The sequence below is a fragment of the Aulonocara sp. 'chitande type north' Nkhata Bay genome, linkage group LG23 (genome assembly GCF_057382095.1).
Source record: "Aulonocara sp. 'chitande type north' Nkhata Bay isolate Kocher_YH1m ecotype deep benthic linkage group LG23, A_spYH_male_GT1.1, whole genome shotgun sequence".
Lineage (NCBI taxonomy): Eukaryota > Metazoa > Chordata > Actinopteri > Cichliformes > Cichlidae > Aulonocara > Aulonocara sp. 'chitande type north' Nkhata Bay.
The window spans coordinates 37,806,906-37,831,380 of NC_141365.1; the positions used below are offsets into that span (position 1 = coordinate 37,806,906).

The 24,475-nt window shown below is 44.8% G+C and overlaps 1 protein-coding gene and 1 pseudogene across 1 annotated transcript; both read left to right on the forward strand.

Annotated features, from left to right (window-relative positions):
- The first annotated feature begins 12,631 nt into the window (after positions 1 to 12,631).
- On the forward strand, positions 12,632 to 13,877 carry LOC147302366 (uncharacterized). The gene has a single exon (XM_086284078.1). It carries the CDS (start codon positions 12,711 to 12,713, stop codon positions 13,875 to 13,877), a length of 1,167 nt encoding a protein of 388 aa, XP_086140204.1. The 5' UTR covers positions 12,632 to 12,710.
- Positions 13,878 to 17,747: 3,870 nt separating this feature from the next.
- On the forward strand, positions 17,748 to 19,838 carry LOC147302367 (uncharacterized; annotated as a pseudogene).
- The last annotated feature ends 4,637 nt before the right edge of the window (positions 19,839 to 24,475 follow it).

Consider the following 24,475-nt stretch of genomic DNA (forward strand, 5'->3'; position numbering starts at 1 on the left):
GGAGATCACGTTGTGTGGAGGGGGTTGGGTGTCCTCAGAAAACCCTCACTTGGTTCTCCACGAGTCTTTTAGGTAAATCTCGAGAGCAAAACTCTCTAACAAAGACGCTTGCTCGCTATAAGTGGTTCTTCTCCGTGAGGTCTTGATTCAAAGGGTAATCGTCGTCTAACTACCTACACTTAATCTCGAGGACGTCATTTAGGAGCCCATTAATAAATTTACCCTAATTTTTGTTTTCTTTAAACAGTTTTTTTCCACATTCAAAACTGTAAGCCCATGATTGTGGCACAGAGTCACTCTGAGTTGCAAAGCATGGAATTAATAAAAAAAAAAAAATCAATCATGGAGCTTGCAGGCTTAAAGGATTTTTCCCCTCCAGATATCCAGGCTTGTTTTCTTCCCTTCAGAATAAGCTATTTGCTGCCACTCAGTTCTTTACTCGAAACAACTTGAAAATTGCCTTGAAAATCCATCAAAGTAAACAGAAAGCCTTCATTTCTGTTTTGTCAGTTTGTTTAATCGGTGTTTCATTGTGCCACGGCTGAGTGTCTTCATATCAGCGCTGCATTACGTTACACTCTGCTTACTGCCAATCACCTGACACAAATGGGAAGGGATGAACGAACGTGTCTGTCTGGGAATAATCCAGAAAAATGTACAGCATGGTCACATCCTTGTTTTTCTATGGAAAATCTCTTTTAAAGCCAGGACAGTATTTCATTTGATCATAAATGGTGGGGGGAGATAATTAAATGAGGTCTTTGCACAGCATTTTTGCACAACAACTACCAGTATGAAGCAGACTTGGACAGTGACAAACTGCACCTCAACAATGTGGGCTCATGCTGTGATAGAAATGACTCAAATCTGGCACAATGCAACATTATAAAATTGTTGAGCTACCTGTGAGTGGGCATTTCCAGGTGCAGTTGTTCAGTGTTGCAGTACTTTAGATGATCTGTTCATGGGTTTGTTACAAATACTTTGTATTTCAGCCAGATAGCTTGGAACATATTTTTTCTCTAAAGAACACATGCTGTAATTATCCTTTAAAATCCATACAAGCAATTTGCAAGACTTGGACAAATATTCATGTTGCTGCACATCCAGCATCACATGGATAGATTTGCAGCATTACTACCTTTAAATTTCCTAGCAGGGCTGCAAGTTTTTTATTACAACATTCAAAGAAATCTAACATAGATTGCAGCTATATTACAATGCCAAGAGTACTGGAAGTGAATAAGGTGATGAAGCCATGCAAAATACCATTTAGAAACTAATGAGCAAGAAATGACACAAATAACAAAATAAGTTTGCAGGACAAATAATGTTTGGTAAAAAAAAAAAAAAAAAAAAAAAACAATAACATGAGGCATGTCATATGATAAAAATTTAGATTTCCATTTATTGTTGGATTTTTTTTATTTATTTATTTTTTATATTTTGCTCCAGTAGGAACTAAGCTGTGATAAGAAGAAACAAGCAATAGAAGAAAAGCTGTGACATGTATATAAATTCCACATATTTCATATCTTGCAATCTGTTTTGAAATCCTGGTCCCTAGAAGTTTAGGAATTTACATAACAAAGAACTACAGTAAAAGAAAACACTGAAAATTGGTTTCTGTTGATAAGTTTCTTTATTCTGTTTATTGGTTTGAAGCCTCGACATTTTGGCTGCAGTCAGAATAGCTGAAGTACCAGAACTACTGATATGTGGACAGGAGGGTGAATATATCAGCTAATGCTAACAGCGTTGATTGCTGCATCTGTACACAGTAGTGGAGCAACATGCAGAAACAAATTCGGGTTATGCAAAAGGTGATTAAAATAGAAGAATTTCACTCACCAGAACTCATGAGACGATGACTTGTGTCCTAGGGGATCTCCTCCAGTTCTGGACCAGGGCATCACTGAGCTCCTGGACTGTCTGATCCTCCTCCAGGAACTGGAACAGGTGGTCAGGCATTGTCCTGCATCAAGAAGACACCAGGACCCACTGCACCAGTATTGTGTGATAGTGGGTCCAGGGATTTCATCCCAATACCTAATGACAGTCAGGGTGTGGTTGCCTAGCCTGTAGAGGTCTAGTCATCTCTCTGTGGATTTGTCTCCACAAACCATCACTGATCCACCGCCAAACCGTTAATGCTGGAGGATGTTGCAGGCAGTACAACAATCTCCATGCTTCTCAGACCCTTTCACACTTGTCACATGTGCTCAGGGTGAACCTGCTCTCATCTGTGAAAAGCACAGTGATACATCTGGCATTCACCATAGAATACAAAAAATGCCAATCAGGCTCCACAGTGCTCATCCTGTTCCTCCTCACACAAAGGAGAGGATACCAGTTATGCTGATGGGTTTGGGCCTTATATGGCCCTGATTAGCTCTCCTAGACTAACTTCCTGTCTCTTGGAATCTCCTCCATGCTCTTGAGACTGTGTTGGGAGACCCAGCAAACCTTCTGGCAATGAAACGTATTGATGCACCATCCTGGAAGAGTTGGACTACCTGTGCAACCTTTGTAGGGTTCAGGTATCGTCTCATGCTACCAGCAGTGACACTGACATTAGCCAAATGCAAAACTAGTGAAAAGGCAGACAGAAGAGATGAGGAGGAGGGAAAAATTCCAGTGGCCTCCAGCTGTAAAACCGTTCCTGTTTTGTGAGGTGTCTCATTGTTGCCCCACTAGTGCTCCTGCTCATTAACACCAAAGCAGCTGAAACAGATTAACAACCCCCTCTGCTGCTTAGCTGACCAGATCAATATCCCACAAATTGAACTGATTTGGTGCTGTACTCTGATTAAAAAATGTTCCATTCATTTTTTGAACAACTTCTAAATCTTTTGAACCAAATTCTTGCAATAAAACTGCTGAAGTATAGCAGGCATCTGGATCCCTTCATACTTTTAGAAGCCAAAAGTAGTACAGCAGTGACTGAACTGCTCCAAAAGCCTGTTCAGGCAGATTTTTATTTAAAATGGCAGCCAGCTAAGGTGTCAAAACCTCAGAGGCTGAACATTACAGCCCCTTCTTAGGACACCGTGGTTCACACGCTTCCCAGTTCCATTCAATCTTTCATTTTACATTTTGGCACAGAACACTGAAGCTCTTAATTGTATATTACAGTGCAGCTGGCTTCCCTCTCCCCTCATCTCACTGACTAACTGTGTACTGAGTGCACAGCGAGGGAACCTGGTAACACCAATATTTCATTCATTTGTCTCTAATTGACAGCTGACATTTTCACGCACTGGCACAAAGTTTTATAGCCCCTGAAAGACGAACCAAAGAGTCACCTTAAGCATGGCCTTATAACCCAGCTTTCTTTATGAAGTCAGAATAATAGGAAAACACCCTCTGTGTTATTAAAGTAATCCTATGCATAACCTTGCAGTGCCTCATTATCTTGACACAAAAGGGAATGGGGCTCATCACTGTACCGTTCCATTTTATCCATGATTTAGCACAAAGCCACCTAGAAGTCAAAGTGACTGCTCTTTACCTGTAGCTTGTGTTCTTGTGTAATAAACTTTAAATTATGTAATCCTCCATGTGCCTTTGTGCTTAATGACAGAGTCCTTGAGAAGCATGATAAAGGAGAAAAAAGTAGCAACTAAGCTCATTTTTGCATGTTCTGAGCTGCACTTGAAAATAGCCATTAAGAGCGAATCTTCCTTTCCTCAAAGCCATTACCCAAAGACAACTTTTTTATAGGCAATATCTCTGTTATTGGGGATGTAATGCTGGCCATTTTTATGAGATTCTCCTTCAGTTTTATCCACAATCAAAGCACCTAAAGAAGCATTTTGCCGATTCATTTAAAGTCTGGTGGGTTTTTTGATGAGGTAGCCTCAGCCACAACAGTTTAAAACCTCTAATATTTTACAATTTGACATGATTGAAATGGCAAACAAATCAACAGAGAGCCATTACACAATGTTAGGTAGGTTACTTTTGAAATACAAGCTCAACTTATATTTAAATGTGCAACATTAATTAAGATTGTTCCAGTACAAATTTCACATCATCGGTGTAATGTGACTTAATTTGATAACCCTTCCGACAAATGACTCATGTTTCAAAAGGAAATTATTGTTGGATTTCTCGCAGTGAAAGGTGTTTTTGTCCAACGACATGGCCACCCACTTCGGCACTGTCGGCTGGTCGCAGGCCTGGCAGACTCCATGCATTAATTAGGCTGGTAGAGAGAGGCAGTGCACGCTGCCAAATGAATGGAGCCTGTCTAGAGACAGCTCCTTGTAAGCTATTCTACCCTTGATAATGTTGCACTCAAATTTGTCTCAGTGGCTTTGCTTACCTGGGTTGTCCAGAAACTTTCACCAAGAGAAAGACGCAAAAAGCAACAGAATCAATGTTGCATTCTTGATGTAAGCTTTTTATATTGAGATAATAATAATAACAATAATATGTAACCTTTTTGCAACCAGAAGTTTTATTATTATTTTATTAAATCAATAACCTTTGTCCTCTTACTAATTACAAATAAGAATATTTTCGTAACTTAATATGATGTTACTTTCTACCTTGATATTCTGAATAGAAGTAGCACATGCATCATTACAATTAGCCATTACCATGTTGAAGATATTTTGCTACCATTGCACTTACCATGAAACATGGACAGATTTTCATGAATATAGGCTCTGGTCATAAACTTCCATGTACGGCACAATATGATCAATAATCAAAAATAGACATGGTCAAGAAAACCCATTGACCGTCAAAGTGAGCATCAGAATGGAAAAGAAAGGTGATTTAAGTGATGTTGGCATAGTTGTTGGTGTCATACAGGCTTGTTGTTCACAATCTTCTGATCTGCTGGGATTTTCTTGCACAACCATCTATAGGGTTTACAGAGAACAGTCCAAGGAAGAGAAGATGACCATGTCAAGTCCACTCCCGTCAAATAAGAACAGGAAAAGGAGGCTACCTAACTGGACAAAATAAGACTGGATGAAGACTGGATGGTCAGATTTTGTCATAAACATCAAAGTATGTCAAACTATCTCCAAGTTAAATATCTGATTGTTTACTTATATACTGAGTCAAAACGAGGCAGCAAGTAAATCTAAAACAAAGCTAGCAATGCTTACCACTGAAAAGTGCTACATTTTAGGCTAGCATATCATTAGCAAAGAGTACCATTTACATCAAGATCATATGTTGATATTAGCATTGTTCTTGCACATGCTAGCACATTAGTTATTAGACTGGTGTCCAATTTTAGTATTTTTTTTCTTTGTATAATTAAATTCACATACTGAAGTTTATCATTTACAAACTATTGTATGTTACGTTTTTGTTAGCAAAAAAATTATTCTGTCTTACTTTTGAGAAACACTGCTATACCACCCTTAGAAACACCAAGCAGGCTTGAACCAGTTTTATTCCTACTTTTTACATCACTGGGCAATTATTTTCTTTTATCCCCAAGAACAACAAGCGTCTGTTGGCAGGCCTCAACCAAGATGCCTTAAAATATCTAGCTTGTTATTAGTGTTGGTACGGAATGAACAGAATGTTAATGTGATATATCTTTTTGTTTTCCTCATTTGTGCACTCTGGGTGTGTTTGAGATTCTAGGTCACTGGATTCATTCATTGAAATCCACCCGTGAAGTCGGCCTATGCAAATTCTTTAGCGCGAGGCTCGTACTTTTTCTGAGGCAAACGAGGTGAGCGACCCAAAAATACATAACGCTGAGGAGCTTGAGCAACATTAAATAAAAGTGAGACAGCAACAAAAGGTCATCCTCTCATTCATGCCCTCAGGTGCTGGCACCCCTGCGACACATGTTAAAAAACAGACAAATGCCTGGACGTGTAATAAAAACAGCATGGCTAAGAGAGAGAATGTCCTAAACCCTTCCCTCGGGGTTAACGAGCAGACTCCGCTTTTTAACAGTGATTGACAGCAAAGAGATAAGAGGACATAGTTTAAATGCCTGGCTGATTTTGGTGCCTTAATGCACAAAGAAGAGCAAGTGTGAGCCAAGTGAGAGGAGATGGAGACCTGGACAACGCAGAGGTACAACAGTCACATTATCCTGATGAAGATTTGGGGACCCGCTCTGCGGCATAAGCTCACTGTATCAAAGAAAGATTTACTCCTCTCGTCTAACTTTCCGAGGGGTGATGCACGGCGCATAATAAGATTCCTGTTAAGTTGGAGGAGGCTCTGGCTCATTTGTGTAGGTGCAGCAAGGCGGCTAAAAATAGCCGCGTAGGGTGACGGAGCAAAAAAGAGGCTGCATGTGAGATGTGCTTGCAACTCGGAAGAAGCGCAGGACAGATAGTGGCACGCCACAGCATTCTGCGTTAAGATGGGAGGCGAGCGAGCAGGGAGGTTGCGTGGAAGTAGAAAAAGAGATGAGGGATGAAGAGTCATGGGGGGTGGTGGGGGGGGGCGGGTAGCAGGATTGAGAAACCAGTGGCGAGGAGAATTGGGAAGAATCCGGCAGAGGAGAGGAAAGAAGAGGCCAAACTCCGGGGGCTCCCCGCCTCTTTTCTCCAAACCGACAGCAAGATCAAGCTCCTGCCGAGAAAAAGTGTGTGTATCCCGTTACACAAATCCCCCTGTGTGCTTGTGCACCTTTTTTGGATGTGCACGTGTGTGGGGAGGACAAAGCGTGCGACCTCGCTCACAGCGGATATAACTGGAGCTGGAGCCCACTAGTGCCAGGGTACATGACAATGCAGTGTTAAAAGCCCCAACAGTGTCCTGCTCACCCCTTGAACACATCATGTAGCCCACTAAAAAGAAAGAAGAAAAAAGCTCCAAGGGATTTAGCCATGATTCACCGTGTCACTTAGACTCACATTTGTATGTTTGTGTGTGGTGTGTAGGTGTGTGTGTGCATTTGAAGTGCTGGGGAGGGTGTTCATGCAACGTGTTCATGCAAAGTTCACACGTGTCTGATGGATGATTCACGGAGGCAGAAGCCCTGCATTCACACTGATTATTGATCTGTGGCAGCTGAGCTGGTGACTGCAAACGCGTTGTGCAGGACCGCATTCTGATGACACACCCAGACTGAACGCTTAGAAAGCCGGTGGAGTGCACGCGTGTCTGTGAATGTGGGCATGTAGGAGTGTGTGACGTCGTCATCAGGGACAAATTAGCCACGGCTGTGAAATTTGGCGGTGGGTGGTATCGAAAAAGCACATGCTGGCTTCAATAGGCATGGAAACAGCAAACTCTAATGGGGGGGCAGAGGGAGGCCTACACACAAACACACATACACATTTATATAGAGACAGACAGACACACCAACACAATCCTGCATTCGTGCCATATGCAACCATGTGTACTGAGCCATGTAGCGTCAAGTCATAGCAATGATTCCAAAACAAGCTGAGACTTGTATGCACGTGTGTGTATGTCTGTTTTTGTGTGTGTGTTTGTGCATGTGCGAGTGGTTTAATATGAGCATTGTGTGATACAAAGGTCTACACTAAGCATGTGAATCTGAGTTTCAGCTGAGCAACAGCAACATAAACTAAAAACCACAGACCTCACTCATGTTTCTGATTATGTGTGAATGTGTGAGTGTGTGTGTACATATATATGTGGCTTCAATATCCATAGGTGGTGATTTCAGGGGGGAAGCAGGGGACAAGTTCCCTTCCCCTATATAAAAACACATGCTTTTCTCTTCTGGTACAAAACATGAAAGACACAGAGAAATTACTTGGAACAACTGTTGGAACTTTTGTGGTAAACTTAACTGTCCCAGCCTCACAAGCACAATGCCGTGATCTCTGTTAGCAACAGCAGCACAGCCTCCTCTTTCTCCTATAGTGTAGTCGGCATGTCAGCAAGTTGATAGTATAAAACATGGGCATAGCTTCTGGATTATAAATGAAGCCAGTTTGGAAGTGCCTTAAAGCTGCATTTTATCTTAAGGCCACAGATGGCGATAGCTGTGGTTGCAAAAAGCCTACAGGTCCTATGGAAGTCTGGGAAAATGGCTTTCTGTCTTCACCTCTGTAAACACTTTCCTGCTGAGTTTATGGGTTCAGTTACACATTGCAGGTATATTTCTTCAGTCTAGGTCACATCATGTTTCAAAATGATGGTCTGTGGTTTAAAACTGCTTGGTCATTGGCCAATCACTTGACTTGATCTTTTTAACCAAGATGGCGATAGTGGAAGTGCTTCGCTTTTGGCTTCAAAACAATACATCAGAGACTAATGGGTGAGTCAAAGTAGCGACCTCTGTATTTTTTACTGGTGATAGCCAAGGTGGAACCAGTAGGAAAAAGGACGAGGCAGTTTGACTCACAAGTTTCCTAAAATCGCTTTTATTACATTAAATTGTCATCACTTTTACTAAAGTGAAGCAACCTTTCCTTAGGATCACCACAGATATGTGCAGTGCCTTTTAAATATACAGATATTTTTCAACATGATCTTTAAAAAAAAGGCACAAAAATAAATTGTGACTTATGTAAAAATGAATGCCCTACTATATGTAGACCAAAGTGTTCTGCACGATGAGCATCATTTGTCACGATCTGGTTACAGGGACTCAAACGCAGAGCGGTTAGGTGTCTCCAAGGTGTAGTTTATTTACAGTGCCAGTGCAATATATGTACAGTGAAGGGATCCAAAACTCCGGGGAAATCACAGGGTAGCTCTCTCACACTCGCTCACGTCTTCTTTGCTCACACTCACACACGTTCACACGGCAGGGAGGTCGCAGGTCTGGGGGGGAAGATCTGAGGCAGAAGAGAAGGAAAGTCACCAACTAATCACAAATCACGAATTACGAATTATGAAGCACAAGTCCACAGGAGCTGTGAGAACACTAACGTCAGTAGTACAATCATCCAGCGACGAGAGGATCTGTGTTCCAGCCTCAAATAGTGCTCCCGGTGATGACAGGTGATTGTTGTCAGGTGTGTGTGTGTGGGCCAAGGGCGGGAGCCCACAGTGAGCTCCGCCCAGGCAGAGAGGGAGAGAACAGAAACAGCAAATGTAGCCTTGTGGGGCCGACTAGGCAGGCACGGAGACCAGACCGGGAGGCTCCCCCCCTCAATGGGAGCCTCCCGGCGACCCACCAGGCTTACCTGGATGCCCGCGGTGGAAGTCCCGGAGCATGGCCCTATCCAGGACAGCAGCTCGAGGCACCCAGGACCGTTCCTCTATCCCGTAGCCCTCCCAGTCAACCAGGTACTGAAAACCCCGACCCCGGCACCGGGAGTCCATGATGCGGGTGATATTGTAGACCAGCTGACCATCCACGAGCCGGGGGGGCGGTGGGGCCCTGGAGGGAGGGCACAACGGGCTGGAGGGCACAACGGGCTGGAGAGCACCGGCTTGACCTGAGACACATGGAAGACATTGTGAATACGCATGTTGCGCGGCAGCTTGAGGCGGACAGACACAGGGTTTACAATGGCTTCAACGGGAAAAGGGCCAATAAACTGAGGGGACAGCTTCTTCGACTCAGTCCGTAACGGCACAAAACAGGTAGCCAGCCATACCTGTTGACCGATGGTGTACTCGGGGGCCGGTGTCCGGCGACGGTCAGCGAGGGTCTTGTTCCGCTCCTTAGTACGGAGTAGGGCAGCCCAAGTCGCCCGCCAGGCACGATGGCACCCGCGGAGGTGAGCCTGCACTCAAGGAACGGAGTGCTCACCTTCGATGGCCGGGAGCAATGGCGGTTGATAGCCCAGGGACGCTTCGAAGGGAGACTTGCCCGTGGCAGAGGACATGCTACTGTTGTGGGCGTATTCGATCCATGGAAGCTGTTCACTCCAGGTCGATTGGTTGTGCGAAGCGACACAGCGGAGGGCAGCTTCCAGCTCCTGGTTGGCCCGCTCCGATTGCCCGTTACTCTGTGGATGGAAACCGGAAGACAGACTGACCTTGGCCCCCAGTGCGGAGCAGAACTCCCTCCAAACACGGGACGTGAACTGTGGCCCTCTATCCGAGACGATGTCCTCTGGGATCCCGTGAAGACGGAACACATGGGAGGTGAGGAGCCGGGCCGTCTCCAAGGCAGAGGGGAGCTTCGGGAGGGCGACGAAGTGTGCAGCTTTGGAGAAACGATCGATAACGGTAAGTATGGCGGTGTTACCAGTGGAGGGCGGCAGGCCCGTGACAAAGTCTAAAGAAACATGGGACCACGGTCGAGCTGGTGTAGGGAGAGGCTGCAGAAGACCCGGTGGAAGGCGGTTCGAAAGCTTATTCCGGGCGCAGGTCGAACAGGCTGCTATGTACTCCTTGGCGTCCCTAGCCATAGCGGGCCACCAGAAGTAGCGTCGGAGGAACGAGCAGGTGCGGAGGACCCCAGGATGGCATGAAAAGCGGGCGGTGTGAGCCCACTGGACAACCTGAGAGCGGACGGCTGAAGGAACGAAGAGGCGACCAGATGGGCCAGTGCCAGGATCTGGTTCGGTCTCTTGCGCCTCTTGGATGAGCCTCTCGATCTCCCAGGAGATGGCTCCAATTACGCAGGCGGCCGGGAGGACAGGCTCGGGGTCCGAGTCCTCCTCAGTGATAGAGAATTGCCTGGACAGGGCATCTGGCTTTACGTTCCGTGTTCCTGGCCTGTAGGTGATAATGAAGTCAAAACGAGTGAAAAACAGCACCCACCTGGCTTGCCGGGAATTGAGACGTCTAGCCGAGCGCAGGTACTCCAGATTCTTGTGATCCGTCCAGACGATGAATGGTTGTGCTGCTCCCTCCAACCAATGTCTCCACTCCTCCAGGGCCAGCTTGACGGCCAGAAGCTCCCGGTCCCCGATGTCATAGTTACTCTCTGCTGGAGAGAGACGGCGAGAATAAAAGGCACACGGGTGCAGCTTACCGTCCGTCTGTTGAGACAGAACTGCCCCAACCCTGGAGTCCGACGCGTCCACCTCCACAACGAACTGCCGTGTAAGGTCCGGTTGCCGGAGTATGGGAGCAGTGGTGAACCTGTCCTTGAGCAGGGCGAAGGCTCGCTGAGCGGCAGAATCTCACTGGAAGGGAACTTTGGGAGAGGTGAGTTTAGTAAAAGGGAGAGCGATCCTGCTGAAATCGCGAATGAACCGTCTGTAAAAGTTGGCGAATCCCAAAAAACGTTGCACTTGGCGGCGATCAGGAGGAGTAGGCCATTCCACCACAGCCCGCACTTTCTCCATAGCATCCCTCTCAGGCCGGGAGAGGCTGTACAGGCGGCTAGATGGCAGCAGAGCTCCAGGAAGAAGATCGACGGCACAATCATACGGGCGGTGCGGGGGAAGGGACCGCGCACGATCCTTACAAAAAACATCCCGCAGATCATGATAAACCCGCGGAACCATCGAGAGGTCCGGGGCGTCCGACGGCGAGGCCGTGGGCGGGAGCGGAACGGGGGAAGCCGCAGCTCGGAGGCAGTTCATGTGGCAGGCCACACTCCAACCCAGCACGGCACCCTTCTCCCAGTCGATATGCGGGTTGTGGAGAACAAGCCAGGGGTGACCCAGAACCAGCGGAGTGAGAGGAGCCTTAAACGAAAAAAAACAAATCCTTTCTGTGTGATTGCCCGAAAGAGATAATGAAAGGAATTCAGAAACATGAGTGATGTCAGGCAGGCGCTGACCCGATAGTGCGTGAACGCGGAGAGGGCGTGACAGAGGCTCCAAGGCGATGTTCAGTTTGGCGGCGAGTGAGGTGTCAATAAAGTTCTGCTCAGTCCCAGAGTCAATGAGAACGGAGAGAGAATGAGAAACAGTCCGAACACACAGTGTAGCCGGCAAAAGAAGTCTGGGGAGAGGGCTTTCACTCGACAGATCGCCCACCAGCACCCTCACGATCACTGGTGAGCGCGCCCTTTTGCCAGCGTCGGGCAGGAGGAGACAGAGTGGCCTTTACGGCTGCAATAAACGCACTCACTGGAGGCAAGGCGGCGCTGGCGCTCCGCGGGCGACAGCCGTGAGCGCCCAAGCTGCATGGGTTCATCCCCATCCCCGGTGTCGGCGTCACACGACCCATGGGCAGCAGTAGAGGTCCCACAAAAATCCAGCGGGGCATGCCCCGAACGCGCGCGCTCCGATGTGCGCTCACCTGATCGTCCACCCACATACACAAAGCCAAAAGCGCATCTAGGGAGGAAGGCAGTTCACAGAGCATCAGTTCGTTCCTTATTTCCTCTTTAATATTAGTGAGCAATGTCTGTGAAGGTTCTCAGTCATCCAGGTCATCGTAGTCAAAGGAGCTTGCAAAGAAAAGCGTCTGGACTTCTTTAAGTTGCTTGAAGATGTTTCACCTCTCATCCGAGAAGCTTCTTCAGTTCTAAGGTCAAATGGTGGAGAGTCCCAGATATAAACCTAGTGGGAGAAACCCCCCACAGAGGGACAAAAGGACCCCCTGATGATCCTCTAATCGCCTGAGCCAAGGTGTGTAACTGGGTGTGGGTCCCAATCTTCCAAGTCTTCCAAGGAGCTGTCTTCTTGTAGTCGTTTTCTGACAGTCTCCATGGCCTCCGTGGTGGGTATGCAAGTGAAGAGAGAGACTACATCAAAGGACACCATGGTTTCATCTGGATCCAGGGTAAGTTTTTGGACCTTGTCGGACTACAAGAAGACAGCTCCTTGGAGGACAGGACCAACTTCACACCTGATCAGATCTGCACACTGTTAGACCTCTGCCTCACCACTACATATTTCAAGTACAACGAAGGCTTTTACAGACAAAAACATGGCTGTGCCATGGGCTCCCCCGTGTCACCTATTGTAGCCAACCTTTACATGGAGGAAGTGGAAAGGAAGGCTCTTGGCTCTTTCAAAGAGAGAGTACCCAGCCACTGGTACAGATATGTAGACGACACCTGGGTCAAAATCAAGACACATGAAGTGGAATCCTTCACTGCGCACATTAACGCTGTGGATAAAAACATCAAGTTCACTAGGGAAGACACAAAGGACAACTGTTTGCCTTTCCTGGACTGCGCTGTGCACATTGAAGAGAACGGCAAACTCAACATCGAAGTTTACCGGAAGCCCACACACACGGACCAGTACCTCCTCTTTGACTCCCATCACCCTTTGGAACACAAACTTGGAGTAATTAGGACCCTACACCACTGGGCAGAACATGTTCCCTCTAAGCCTGAAGGAAAAAAGAAGGAACACACACATGTAAAGGAAGCACTCAAAACGTGCGGCTATCCTAAATGGGCGTTCTTAAAGTCAGCAAAGAGGCACAGAAAAGAAGACCAGACACCAGCGAGGGAGGATAAGAAGGACAGACGCAACAACATTGTCATCCCCTATGTAGCCGGTGTATCAGAGAAACTCAGGAGAGTTTTCTCCAAGCATGACATCCCAGTGTATTTCAGACCCAGCAACACGCTCAGACAAAAACTGGTTCACCCAAAAGACAAAACGCCAAAACACAAACTTAACAATGTGGTGTATGCTGTACAGTGCAGCGAGGAATGCTCAGACCTCTACATTGGAGAGACCAAACAGCCACTTCACAAGCGCATGGCACAACACAGAAGAGCCACCTCCACAGGACAAGACTCAGCAGTCCATCTGCATCTTAAGGATAAAGGACACTCTTTCGAGGATGCTAATGTTCACATTTTGGACAGAGAGGGCAGATGGTTTGAAAGAGGAGTGAAAGAAGCCATCTATGTCCACTGTGAGCGACCATCTTTGAACAGAGGCGGGGGTTTACGACACCAACTCTCTGCCATCTATAATCCAGTTTTGAGATCCCTTCCCAGACGCCTTAACACCCACTCACATCCTGGGCCATCTGCCCTCAGGAATTCGCATGATAAGGTGGGGCCAGGTTTCACAATGAACACACCCGAAACTCTGGCTGATTGGGACCCACACCCAGTTTCACACCTTGGCTCAGGCGATTAGAGGATCACCAGGGGGTCCTTTTGTCCCTCTGTGGGGGGTTTCTCCCACTAGGTTTATATCTGGGACTCTCCACCATTTGACCTTAGAACTGAAGAAGCTTCTCGGATGAGAGGTGAAACGTCTTCAAGCCACTTAAAGAAGTCCAGACGCTTTTCTTTGCAAGCTCCTTTGATTAGTGAGCAATGCACTTTTAAGGGCCTCTTCCCCCCATTTCGCCTGTTCAGCCAAGGTAGAAAAGTCAATAGAAAAATGTAACCGGAAGGTCGCCGGTTCGATCCCTGGGCTCTCTGTCCTGGTCGTTGTGTCATTGGGCAAGACACTTTACCCTACCGCCTACTGGTGTTAGCCAGAGGGGCGGTTGGCCCGATGGCGCGATATGGCAGCCTCGCTTCTGTCAGTCTGCCCCAGGGCAGCTGTGGCTACAACCGTAGCTTGCCTCCACCAGTTTGTGAGAGTGAATGAATAGTGGCATTGTAAAGCGCTTTGGGTGCCTTGAAAAGCGCTATATAAATCCAATCCATTATTATTATAGTCCATCATATGTTCAACTGTCTTGTGCTTTTGTGGTTACTTTACATAAAAACTAAAGAAAAAAATGAATTGCAGTGGATCAAAAACTCACCAGAATGCATGAACGTAAGTGTCTGATGCTCAGAATTTACTGCGCCAGCCTACCCACCTCCTTAGTATCCTCCTCTAATTGTCAAACAAAGTCTAAAGGCATGTCAACATCTCACTATTTACTTTGCTCTCCTGAGGACGCTGACATTTATTGCAGATGTAGGAACAACAATCAGTGTAGTTGATTACATGTTGAAACCCCCTGGAGGCCTGAGAAATAAAGAAGTAGTAAAAGAAAGGAACATGAGTGTGCTCTGTTTAAAAAAATATATATATATATATACAGTGGGGCAAAAAAGTATTTAGTCAGCCACCGATTGTGCAAGTTCCCCCACCTAAAATGATGACAGAGGTCAGTAATTTGCACCAGAGGTACACTTCAACTGTGAGAGACAGAATGTGAAAAAAAAATCCATGAATCCACATGGTAGGATTTGTAAAGAATTTATTCGTAAATCAGGGTGGAAAATAAGTGTTTGGTCAATAACAAAAATACAACTCAGTACTTTGTAACATAACCTTTGTTGGCAATAACAGAGGTCAAACGTTTACTATAGGTCTTTACCAGGTTTGCACACACAGTAGCTGGTATTTTGGCCCATTCCTCCATGCAGATCTTCTCGAGAGCAGTGATGTTTTGGGGCTGTCGCCGAGCAACACGGACTTTCAACTCCCGCCACAGATTTTCTATGGGGTTGAGGTCTGGAGACTGGCTAGGCCACTCCAGGACTTTCAAATGCTTCTTACGGAGCCACTCCTTTGTTGCCCGGGCGGTGTGTTTTGGATCATTGTCATGTTGGAAGACCCAGCCTCGTTTCATCTTCAAAGTTCTCACTGATGGAAGGAGGTTTTGGCTCAAAATCTCACGATACATGGCCCCATTCATTCTGTCCTTAACACGGATCAGTCGTCCTGTCCCCTTGGCAGAAAAACAGCCCCATAGCATGATGTTTCCACCCCCATGCTTCACAGTAGGTATGGTGTTCTTGGGATGCAACTCAGTATTCTTCTTCCTCCAAACACGACGAGTTGAGTTTATACCAAAAAGTTCTACTTTGGTTTCATCTGACCACATGATATTCTCCCAATCCTCTGCTGTATCATCCATGTGCTCTGTGGCAAACTTCAGACGGGCCTGGACATGCACTGGCTTCAGCAGCGGAACACGTCTGGCACTGCGGGATTTGATTCCCTGCCGTTGTAGTGTGTTACTGATGGTGACCTTTGTTACTTTGGTCCCAGTTCTCTGCAGGTCATTCACCAGGTCCCCCCGTGTGGTTCTGGGATCTTTGCTCACCGTTCTCATGATCATTTTGACCCCACGGGATGAGATCTTGCGTGGAGCCCCAGATCGAGGGAGATTATCAGTGGTCTTGTATGTCTTCCATTTTCTGATGATTGCTCCCACAGTTGATTTTTTCACACCAAGCTGCTTGCCTATTGTAGATTCACTCTTCCCAGTCTGGTGCACGTCTACAATACTTTTCCTGGTGTCCTCCGAAAGCTCTTTGGTCTTGGCCATGGCGGAGTTTGGAGTCTGACTGTTTGAGGCTGTGGACAGGTGTCTTTTATACAGATGATGAGTTCAAACAGGTGCCATTCATACAGGTAACGAGTGGGGGACAGAAAAGCTTCTTACAGAAGACGTTACAGGTCTGTGAGAGCCAGAGATTTTCCTTGTTTGAGGTGACCAAATACTTATTTTCCACCCTAATTTACGAATAAATTCTTTACAAATCCTACCATGTGAATTCATGGATTTTTTTTTCACATTCTGTCTCTCACAGTTGAAGTGTACCTCTGGTGCAAATTACTGACCTCTGTCATCATTTTAAGTGGGGGAACTTGTACAATCGGTGGCTGACTAAATACTTTTTTGCCCCACTGTATATATACATACATACGCTTAAAACAATCGCTAATGAGGGTTTGTTTTAAACCAACCCCAACATGGATTCTAAAACCACAGCAGGAATAAATATTTAATATGTTCCAGATCTTCATGAAAAAACAAAAAGGCTACAAAATGTGCCTTTGTGCCTTATGTGTGTGAAAATATGCATGCGTGCGTTTAAATTTGCCTCCTCTCTCAGCTCTTGCAGCCCCTATATTGCGCAAGCCTATGGGTGAAGGGTGACTTAATTGTTTTGACTTCTAGCGTCAAGAATACAACAGCAGGAACACATGCAGCCCAAAGCCAAGGATGCTCAAATGTTCTTGTATGGATTTAAAACCTTGCAAAAAAAAGAAAGAAAGAAAGAAAGAAAGAAATCCTGCAGTTCATGGGAGAGGCATGCTAAATTTGCACTCCTTAAGTTAAGAGATGAAAGTGATTCAAGTTCAAAGATGGTAGGTGAAAGCTGGGATAGGTTGGTCTAGCAGATTTCATGTATGAGCACTGCTTCCTTTTTCATGAAAAAAGAGTCAAAATAACTTAAAATAGGACGATGTTTTCTAGAGGCTTCATAAAAGGAATCATCCTGAAATGCATTTTCCTTACAATGTGCAGTATTTTCCTTTTCTTCGAGAGCAATCTGCTTGTCTTAAATCCATAAGATTAAGGACAGGCTATAATTCCAAATAAGAGGCTTCAGAAATCCACATAAAAGTCTTCAGGGAATTAATGATTTCACCGGGGGGTGGCCTTAAGCCCCAAACACTCAGTAGAAGTGGGTCTCTAACGCTGAGACAGTAGGGAACTCCAGACGTATGGGGGGTGTAGTCAGTGAGTCACATCTGATTCATGTTGGTGGATGGAGTTTGGATCAGGTTTTTTCATTGCTTATTTGGTACATTGTTGATTGTTTTATGGCTGTTTTAACAGATCTAGTTACCGTGTTTCTGGTGCTATATTAGATTTCAATTATTTTCGCATTTTTTCAAATATAAACCAGGGTTTACCCAAGTCTTGGGAACCCAAGACAGTGATGTTGGCACACAAAAAAAATACCATACCCCAATGTTTCACTCATTCTCTATTAGCAACACAGCATTTGGGATTTTGAGGCTAACAAGCCAACTTGATTGATAACCATTAAATTCATGTTTCCCAGAGGGCAAATTGTTAATGATGTTTTCTTCAGTTTTTCTTTTGGCATCATCACCAGGTCAGGCTTTATGAATGTTACTGTCATACCAAAGTACTGAGTGTAATAGGCTGTATATAAAAGATGGATGTAGCCACCACAGCATCAGTCAACAAAACAACATTATTCTGAACTTCTGTTTTAAAGACTTTAAGCGTAGATCATGGTCATCTCCATAAGGGTGCCATGATTTTTTTTAACACTATCCCTGCCAGTGACAAACTATTGCATCAATCATTGTTTTCAGTTAGCACTAATAGCAGATATCTATCTAAATTGCTAAAATTGTTACCAAAAGTGGAGCATAAATTTCTTGTATGGGTTGATGGTGCAGTTAACCACAAGTCGTGCCTCCACACTGCAGCTAACATGATTCAAAAGGCATAACTTTTAGTTTGAAAGTTAATTGTCTCAATTTCCTGTTAGTGTCACACTTTTCCTAATACAGGAAAAGAAGGCCGTCGCTTCCCTGAGCAAGGACATCACTGTTTTACCAGCTGATAAGGGAAGATGCACCGTGGTCCTAAACACTACAGATTACCATACAAAGATCACTACTCTCCTCAGTGACAACAATACCTACGAAGCCTTAAAGCGAGACCCCACAAGCAGCTACAAAAAGTAAGTTATAGCTTGCCTTCAAGAATTTGAAAAGGACAAAATCATTGACCGCCTTACATATCACCGCCTTTACCCAGGGGATGCCATACCCTGCATTTATGGACTTCCTAAAATCCACAAGGAAGCTGTCCCACTCAGACCCATAGTCAGCAGCATAAACTCAGCCACTTATAACATTGCAAAACACCTTGCTACCATCCTTGCTCCTCTCGTGGGGAACACCCAACACCACATCAAGAACTCCACCGACTTCACCGACAAGGTCCAGAAACGTACCCTGGATCCAGATGAAACCATGGTGTCCTTTGATGTAGTCTCTCTCTTCACTTGCATACCCACCACGGAGGCCGTGGAGACTGTCAGAAAACGACTACAAGAAGACAGCTCCTTGGAAGACAGGACCAACTTCACACCCGATCAGATTTGCACACTGTTAGACCTCTGCCTCACCACTACATATTTCAAATACAACGAAGGCTTCTACAGACAAAAACATGGCTGTGCCATGGGCTCCCCCGTGTCACCTATTGTAGCCAACCTTTACATGGAGGAAGTGGAAAGGAAGGCTCTTGGCTCTTTCAAAGGGAGAGTACCCAGCCACTGGTACAGATATGTAGACGACACCTGGGTCAAAATCAAGACACAAGAAGTGGAATCCTTCACTGCACACATTAACGCTGTGGATAAAAACATCAAGTTCACTAGGGAAGACACAAAGGATAACTGTTTGCCTTTCCTGGACTGCGCCGTGCACATTGAAGAGAATGGCAAACTCAACATCGAAGTTTACCGGAAGCCCACACACACGGACCAGTACCTCCTGTTCGACTCCCATCACCCTGTGGAACACAAACTTGGAGTAATCAGGACCCTACACCACCGGGCAGAACATGTTCCCTCTAAGCCTGAAGGAAAAAAGAAGGAACACACACATGTAAAGGAAGCACTCAAAACGTGCGGCTATCCTAAATGGGCGTTCTTAAAGTCAGCAAAGAGGCACAGAAAAGAAGACCAGACACCAGCGAGGGAGGATAAGAAGAACAGACACAACAACACTGTCATCCCCTATGTAGCCGGTGTATCAGAAAAACTCAGGAGGGTTTTCTCCAAGCATGACATCCCGGTGCATTTCAGACCCAGCAACACGCTCAGACAAAAACTGGTTCACCCGAAAGACAAAACGCCAAAACACAGACTTAACAATGTGGTGTATGCTGTACAGTGCAGCGAGGAATGCTCAGACCTCTACATTGGAGAGACCAAACAGCCACTTCACAAGCGCATGGCACAACACAGAAGAGCCACCTCCACAGGACAAGACTCAGCAGTCCATCTGCATCTTAAGGATAAAGGACACTCTTTCGAGGATGCCAATGTTCACATTTTGGACAGAGAGGACAGATGGTTTGAAAGAGGAGTGAAAGAAGCCATCTATGTCCACTGTGAGCGACCATCTTTGAACAGAGGCGGTGGTTTACGACACCAACTCTCTGCCATCTATAATCCAGTTTTGAGTTCTCTCCCCAGACGCCTTAACGCCCACTCACATCCTGGGCCATTTGACCTCAGGAATTCGCACGATAAGGTGTGGCCAGGTTTCAAAATGAGCTCATCCGAAACTCTGGCTGATTGAGACCCACACCCAGTGTTTACCAGTCATTTGGGGTCTCCCATGCTACTATGGGCAACTGCTGCAATGTGCTAGTGACCAAAGCTATCCAATGGAGGTTTTCCCCAACTAGTTGGGGAATGTTCGTTTCTCCCCAGAGACCATTGGCTGTCAGTTAGTCGAAGACTCCACTAGCAATCTCTAGGTCTTTGTGACTGGAGTCTTATTCACTTAATTTTATCACGTCCAACATGTTGGACAAGTTAGCATCGCATGGTTAGTGATAGCACGACTGTAAAATCTGAGTTAAAAAACATTTATTTGTAACAGCTTTTAAACACGTTTATTTGGGCTGAGGATTGACTGACTTTGGGAGACAACCTCAAGTGGTGGTTGAGGGAACTGCATTTAATTTCTTTGCATTTCACACGTAGTTTTGTTTTTTAGGCCTAGCTCTGCTTGCCACTTGGTACGATGAGCCTTGGCAACATTGACTATTAACATGATGCAAGTTAAAAAATGGATGCAACAATGGTGTTGATGTAAATGATAGAATCATGGTTATATTTGGCAGGTTAGTACATAAGAAAATGTTTTCAATAAAACAGCTTTGGAAGTGAATCCACCTAAGCCCCTGGTCTTTATGGTCACATAATAGTGGAAATAGTGGAACAGAGAAACCAACAAACACAAACACTTTTTTTTACATTTAAATTTGGGAACAACTTGGATTTCCCTTGAAGTGATAATGTAGTTATCCAGCTGTGCAGCTGCAAGTTGTCATTCAGCTGCAAAGCCTTAGCAGTCTCTTAATTGCCCATCTGTGTGTCCTGTCTAAACCCTTTTAAGATATTTTTATCTACATTGTCTTCTTTCTGTTAAAAAAAACAACTTTTGCTTATGTTGAAGCACTGTCAATTTTTAAAACCAAGTTAATGTTAGTATTGTGATAACTCCTAATTAAACGCTTTCTTAATGTACAGTCAAAGGGTAAGTATGTATATTTGGTCGTTTTGAGTCCCAAAAGCACTAGCGTGTTACTCTTGACTTTACATATCGTTAGCTTCATAGCATAAGTGCCTAAGTCATCGACTTAGTCAAATGACTTAGGCAATTATGCTATGAAGCTAACGATATGTGTACAATAGCAACATGGTTAAAGCTCATGGCCCTTCACGCACCTTGTCTTTAAGTATATGTAGCATATGTTTAACGCAGGTCAACAAGCACTTGCTTTGCCCTTTGGCGCGTTTGAGCAGTGAGTGTTTAAGGCCTAAGATTGATGTTCATGTAGATATAATGAGCATAAATTTATAGTTAAACACTACATGCTTAATCACACTTGTAGTAGAGGTCCAGATGTTTTCATACATTGTCTTCTGTAATTGCATTCGTCTTGTTTATCCCAACAAATTTGTACATTTCAAGATGTATTTTTACCTCCTTTTTTTGTCTTGCCACGTTATCTAACTATCCGCTTTTGATCACAGACTCTCTGACTGCTTACCTTCTTCTCTCAGAATTCTTCAAAGGAACAAAGGCGAAAAACTGGGATCTTTTCAGCACTGTTATTTCAAGTGCTGGTGTTTTTCAGCACTCTTGAATTCATTATGTTGTGATGGGGGGGAAAAGCATCCTGATTGATAATGCATTTGTTTCACAACAGGTTTTCACTAGACTGGTCTTACATCCACACCTTATGGAGCGCACGAGACAAAAAGAAGCAAAGAGGGGAAAGATTTCGGCAAACTGAGATTGGGATAATTCCATGGACCAAGGTTTAAAGTCTCCTCCTCTGTTTGACTTAATTGTGCTTTTTCCACGGCAGACACAAAGGAGAGAAAGTTAGACAAAGTTAAAACTAGGCAAACAGAAGAAAACAGAATAGGGAGAAATAGGAAATAGACTTACATCTCATCTCTTTGTGCTTTGCATGACAGCTCTTTGAGGAAAAAGAACAAGATAGCTGGAAGCCACTGCAGTGGTAGCACTGACGTTGGCACACTATGAAACATTTAATTGCACCATCATTCAGTGGAGGAAGGAAACGATGGCTTTTGCTGCTCTGACTGCATGTCTTCTCAAGCCGTGAAAGCCCATCAGTGATCCTGTTCGATGTTCCAAGTGGGCCGGGCAAGGCCCTTTTTTTTTTCCGAAATGGATCATTAGCTTATAATATTATTAGAAACACTTTGGGCCACCATCTCATATTTCTGCAGTGTGATCACATGAGGAAATTTGTTCTAATGCGGCGAGCACAAGTGTGACTTGTGACTCTCTCTCTGTCTCTGAGGGTATTACTCTCTCTCTCTGTCTGCTGTGTCGCAGTCAGTCCTATCAGGCCTGTCTTCGCTTCATGCTCAACGAGCTCGAGCCGTGTTTCCAAGACAAACCCGGCAGCATTCTCTTATGGGACATGCAAACACGCAGCATACATATTACATTTGCATGAATGAGGTTTTCCTCTGCCTGTGAAGTCCACTTTATTGAATCCATACAGAGGGAACAACCCACACCAGGGATAAGGTTCACTGACCTTTTCTTTTTAGAGTGTTTTTTTTCCTCATGGTGCTGCATAGACAGGGTCATATGTGGACTCTCACATGTGTTACATCTGTGGCTCAGTTCATTTTCGGCTTGTGGCAACTTGCCAACTGGGCAGAATGAACATATACACATATGTAAGAGCAAAGAGGAAAGAAACGTTGAAGGGAGAATTTATGTATTCTTGTGCATAAAAACTTGAATTTGCACTGATGGTGTGCAGTAGTAAACTTGATATATCGCTATGAATAGAAGCAGTCACAGTATTTGGATCTGTTTTAACATCTGCGTCTGATGACCTCAGATATTCAGGCGTAAGTCATACTGGAATGCCTCAGGGTCCTACATAAACATGAAATTTGCCACAGCTCAGAGGATTTTAGATCTGAGACACCAAACTAAATTTAAGTACCTTAAAATGACAAGAACCAGGAAAGAAAGGGCAAAGAGAGAGAGAGATGCCACACTTGCATCTATGCACTGGATTATATATTAAGCTTTTAACTGTACAATCAGTGCTTTTTACTCATAAGCATTCATAATTCTTCAGCAATTCCTCTAATACAACCAGAATCATTAGCAACTTTTAATTTTTACTGATTTACTTTAGTTCTTAATGTTTGAAGCAATTGCCAGCTACATAGCGTAAAAGTGAAGCCAGTGCAGAAGTGCCAGAAACTTCAGTTCTTCTAGTGGCCACTCGAGGCTGGCTCCAAAAGTGAGCCAATGCCCATAGACTCCCATGTTAAAATTTCCGACTTCAGAGCAGAATTTATTTTTATTTTTTTATTAGTCCTTTATTTATCCAGGTAAAAATATCATTGAGATTAAAAATCTCATTATTTCCAGGTCTCTCTTGGAACTATCTTTGCAGCATTGCAAGAAGAAAAAAAAAGTCATACTCTTTATAATCTTTTTTAGCCTACTAGCTGTAGGCTAGGTGTCACATTGGGTAGTTAGTTACCAAACTGGCCCTCTCAGCTGTATTTTTGATGTAAGTACCATCTGGGACAAATTTAACTGTACCACTCGTGCATTGGTTTTGACAAGTGAAAATCGAGTATTTGTTCACCACTTAGCATTAACTAGCTAGTGTCTATGCATACAGGCTAGTAAGCCTGGTTAGAAAGATGCATACATAGTGTTAGACAACTTGTTCAAAAACCCTGATGGCAGTGGGTGTAGTGCTAAACGCAAGGCTTTAGAACCAAAGATTATAAACATATTGTTGGATGTCTATCGGTTAAAGTGAGAGATCATGGTTAAAGCCACTGAAAACATAATTTGAAACCAAATATACAAATTACAGCATCGCGTCAGCAGGCAGCCTGTTTCGGCAGCCTAATCACCTCTGCTGCAAACCCCCCTACCTTTGACCAGTGCCTGTTTTTTTTCCCCCACAACTTCAAACCTCTCAGCCCTCAGCAATCACCCACCCCCTCTGCTTCAAAAGACTTCATCCCAAAGCCTTCTTCCTTCACCATCATCCCATCTCTCAGCACTTCAGGTGAGTAACGAGCTGCAAAAGATCAAGGTGTGAAAGGCTGCAGGTCCGGATGGCATCAGCTTTAGGCTGCTGCAATGCTACACAAACCAACTGTTTAGCATCATGGAATACATGTTCAACATAAGACCAACACATTCGAAGGACTATAGCAGCTACAGGCCGGTAGCACTGACCTCACTTCTGACGAAGACCCTCAAGAGGCTTGTTCGTCAAACATCCCCACTCCCTGGTGAGGTCTTCATTAAATCTGCTGCTGTTTACCAGCCTGGATTCAGGCAGGTTGGCATCAGGTAGATGATGATGCCATCATCTACGTCCTGCACCAAGCTCTGATCCATCTGGAGAAACCTGAAAGCACTGTGAGGATTGTGATCTTTGATTTCTTCAGTGCTTTTAATATCATCCAGCCCAGACTTCGGAGGGACAAGCTGGAGCCGTCAGGAGTGGACCACCACCTGTCCCAATGCAGTGTAAAACTGCAGATTTCTCCATCAACTACCCAGGATGCCATCTACAAAAGTTCTCTGATGTCTCTGCCATAGTTAGCCTCATCAAAGGTAAGGCAAACTTGGAGTGCAGACAGTAGATTCAGGACTTTGTGGACTGCTGC

What these genes read in the sequence shown, in the direction of transcription:
- LOC147302366 (XM_086284078.1), top strand. Translation starts at nt 12,711, where the DNA reads ATGGGCTCCCCCGTGTCACCTATTGTAGCCAACCTTTACATGGAGGAA.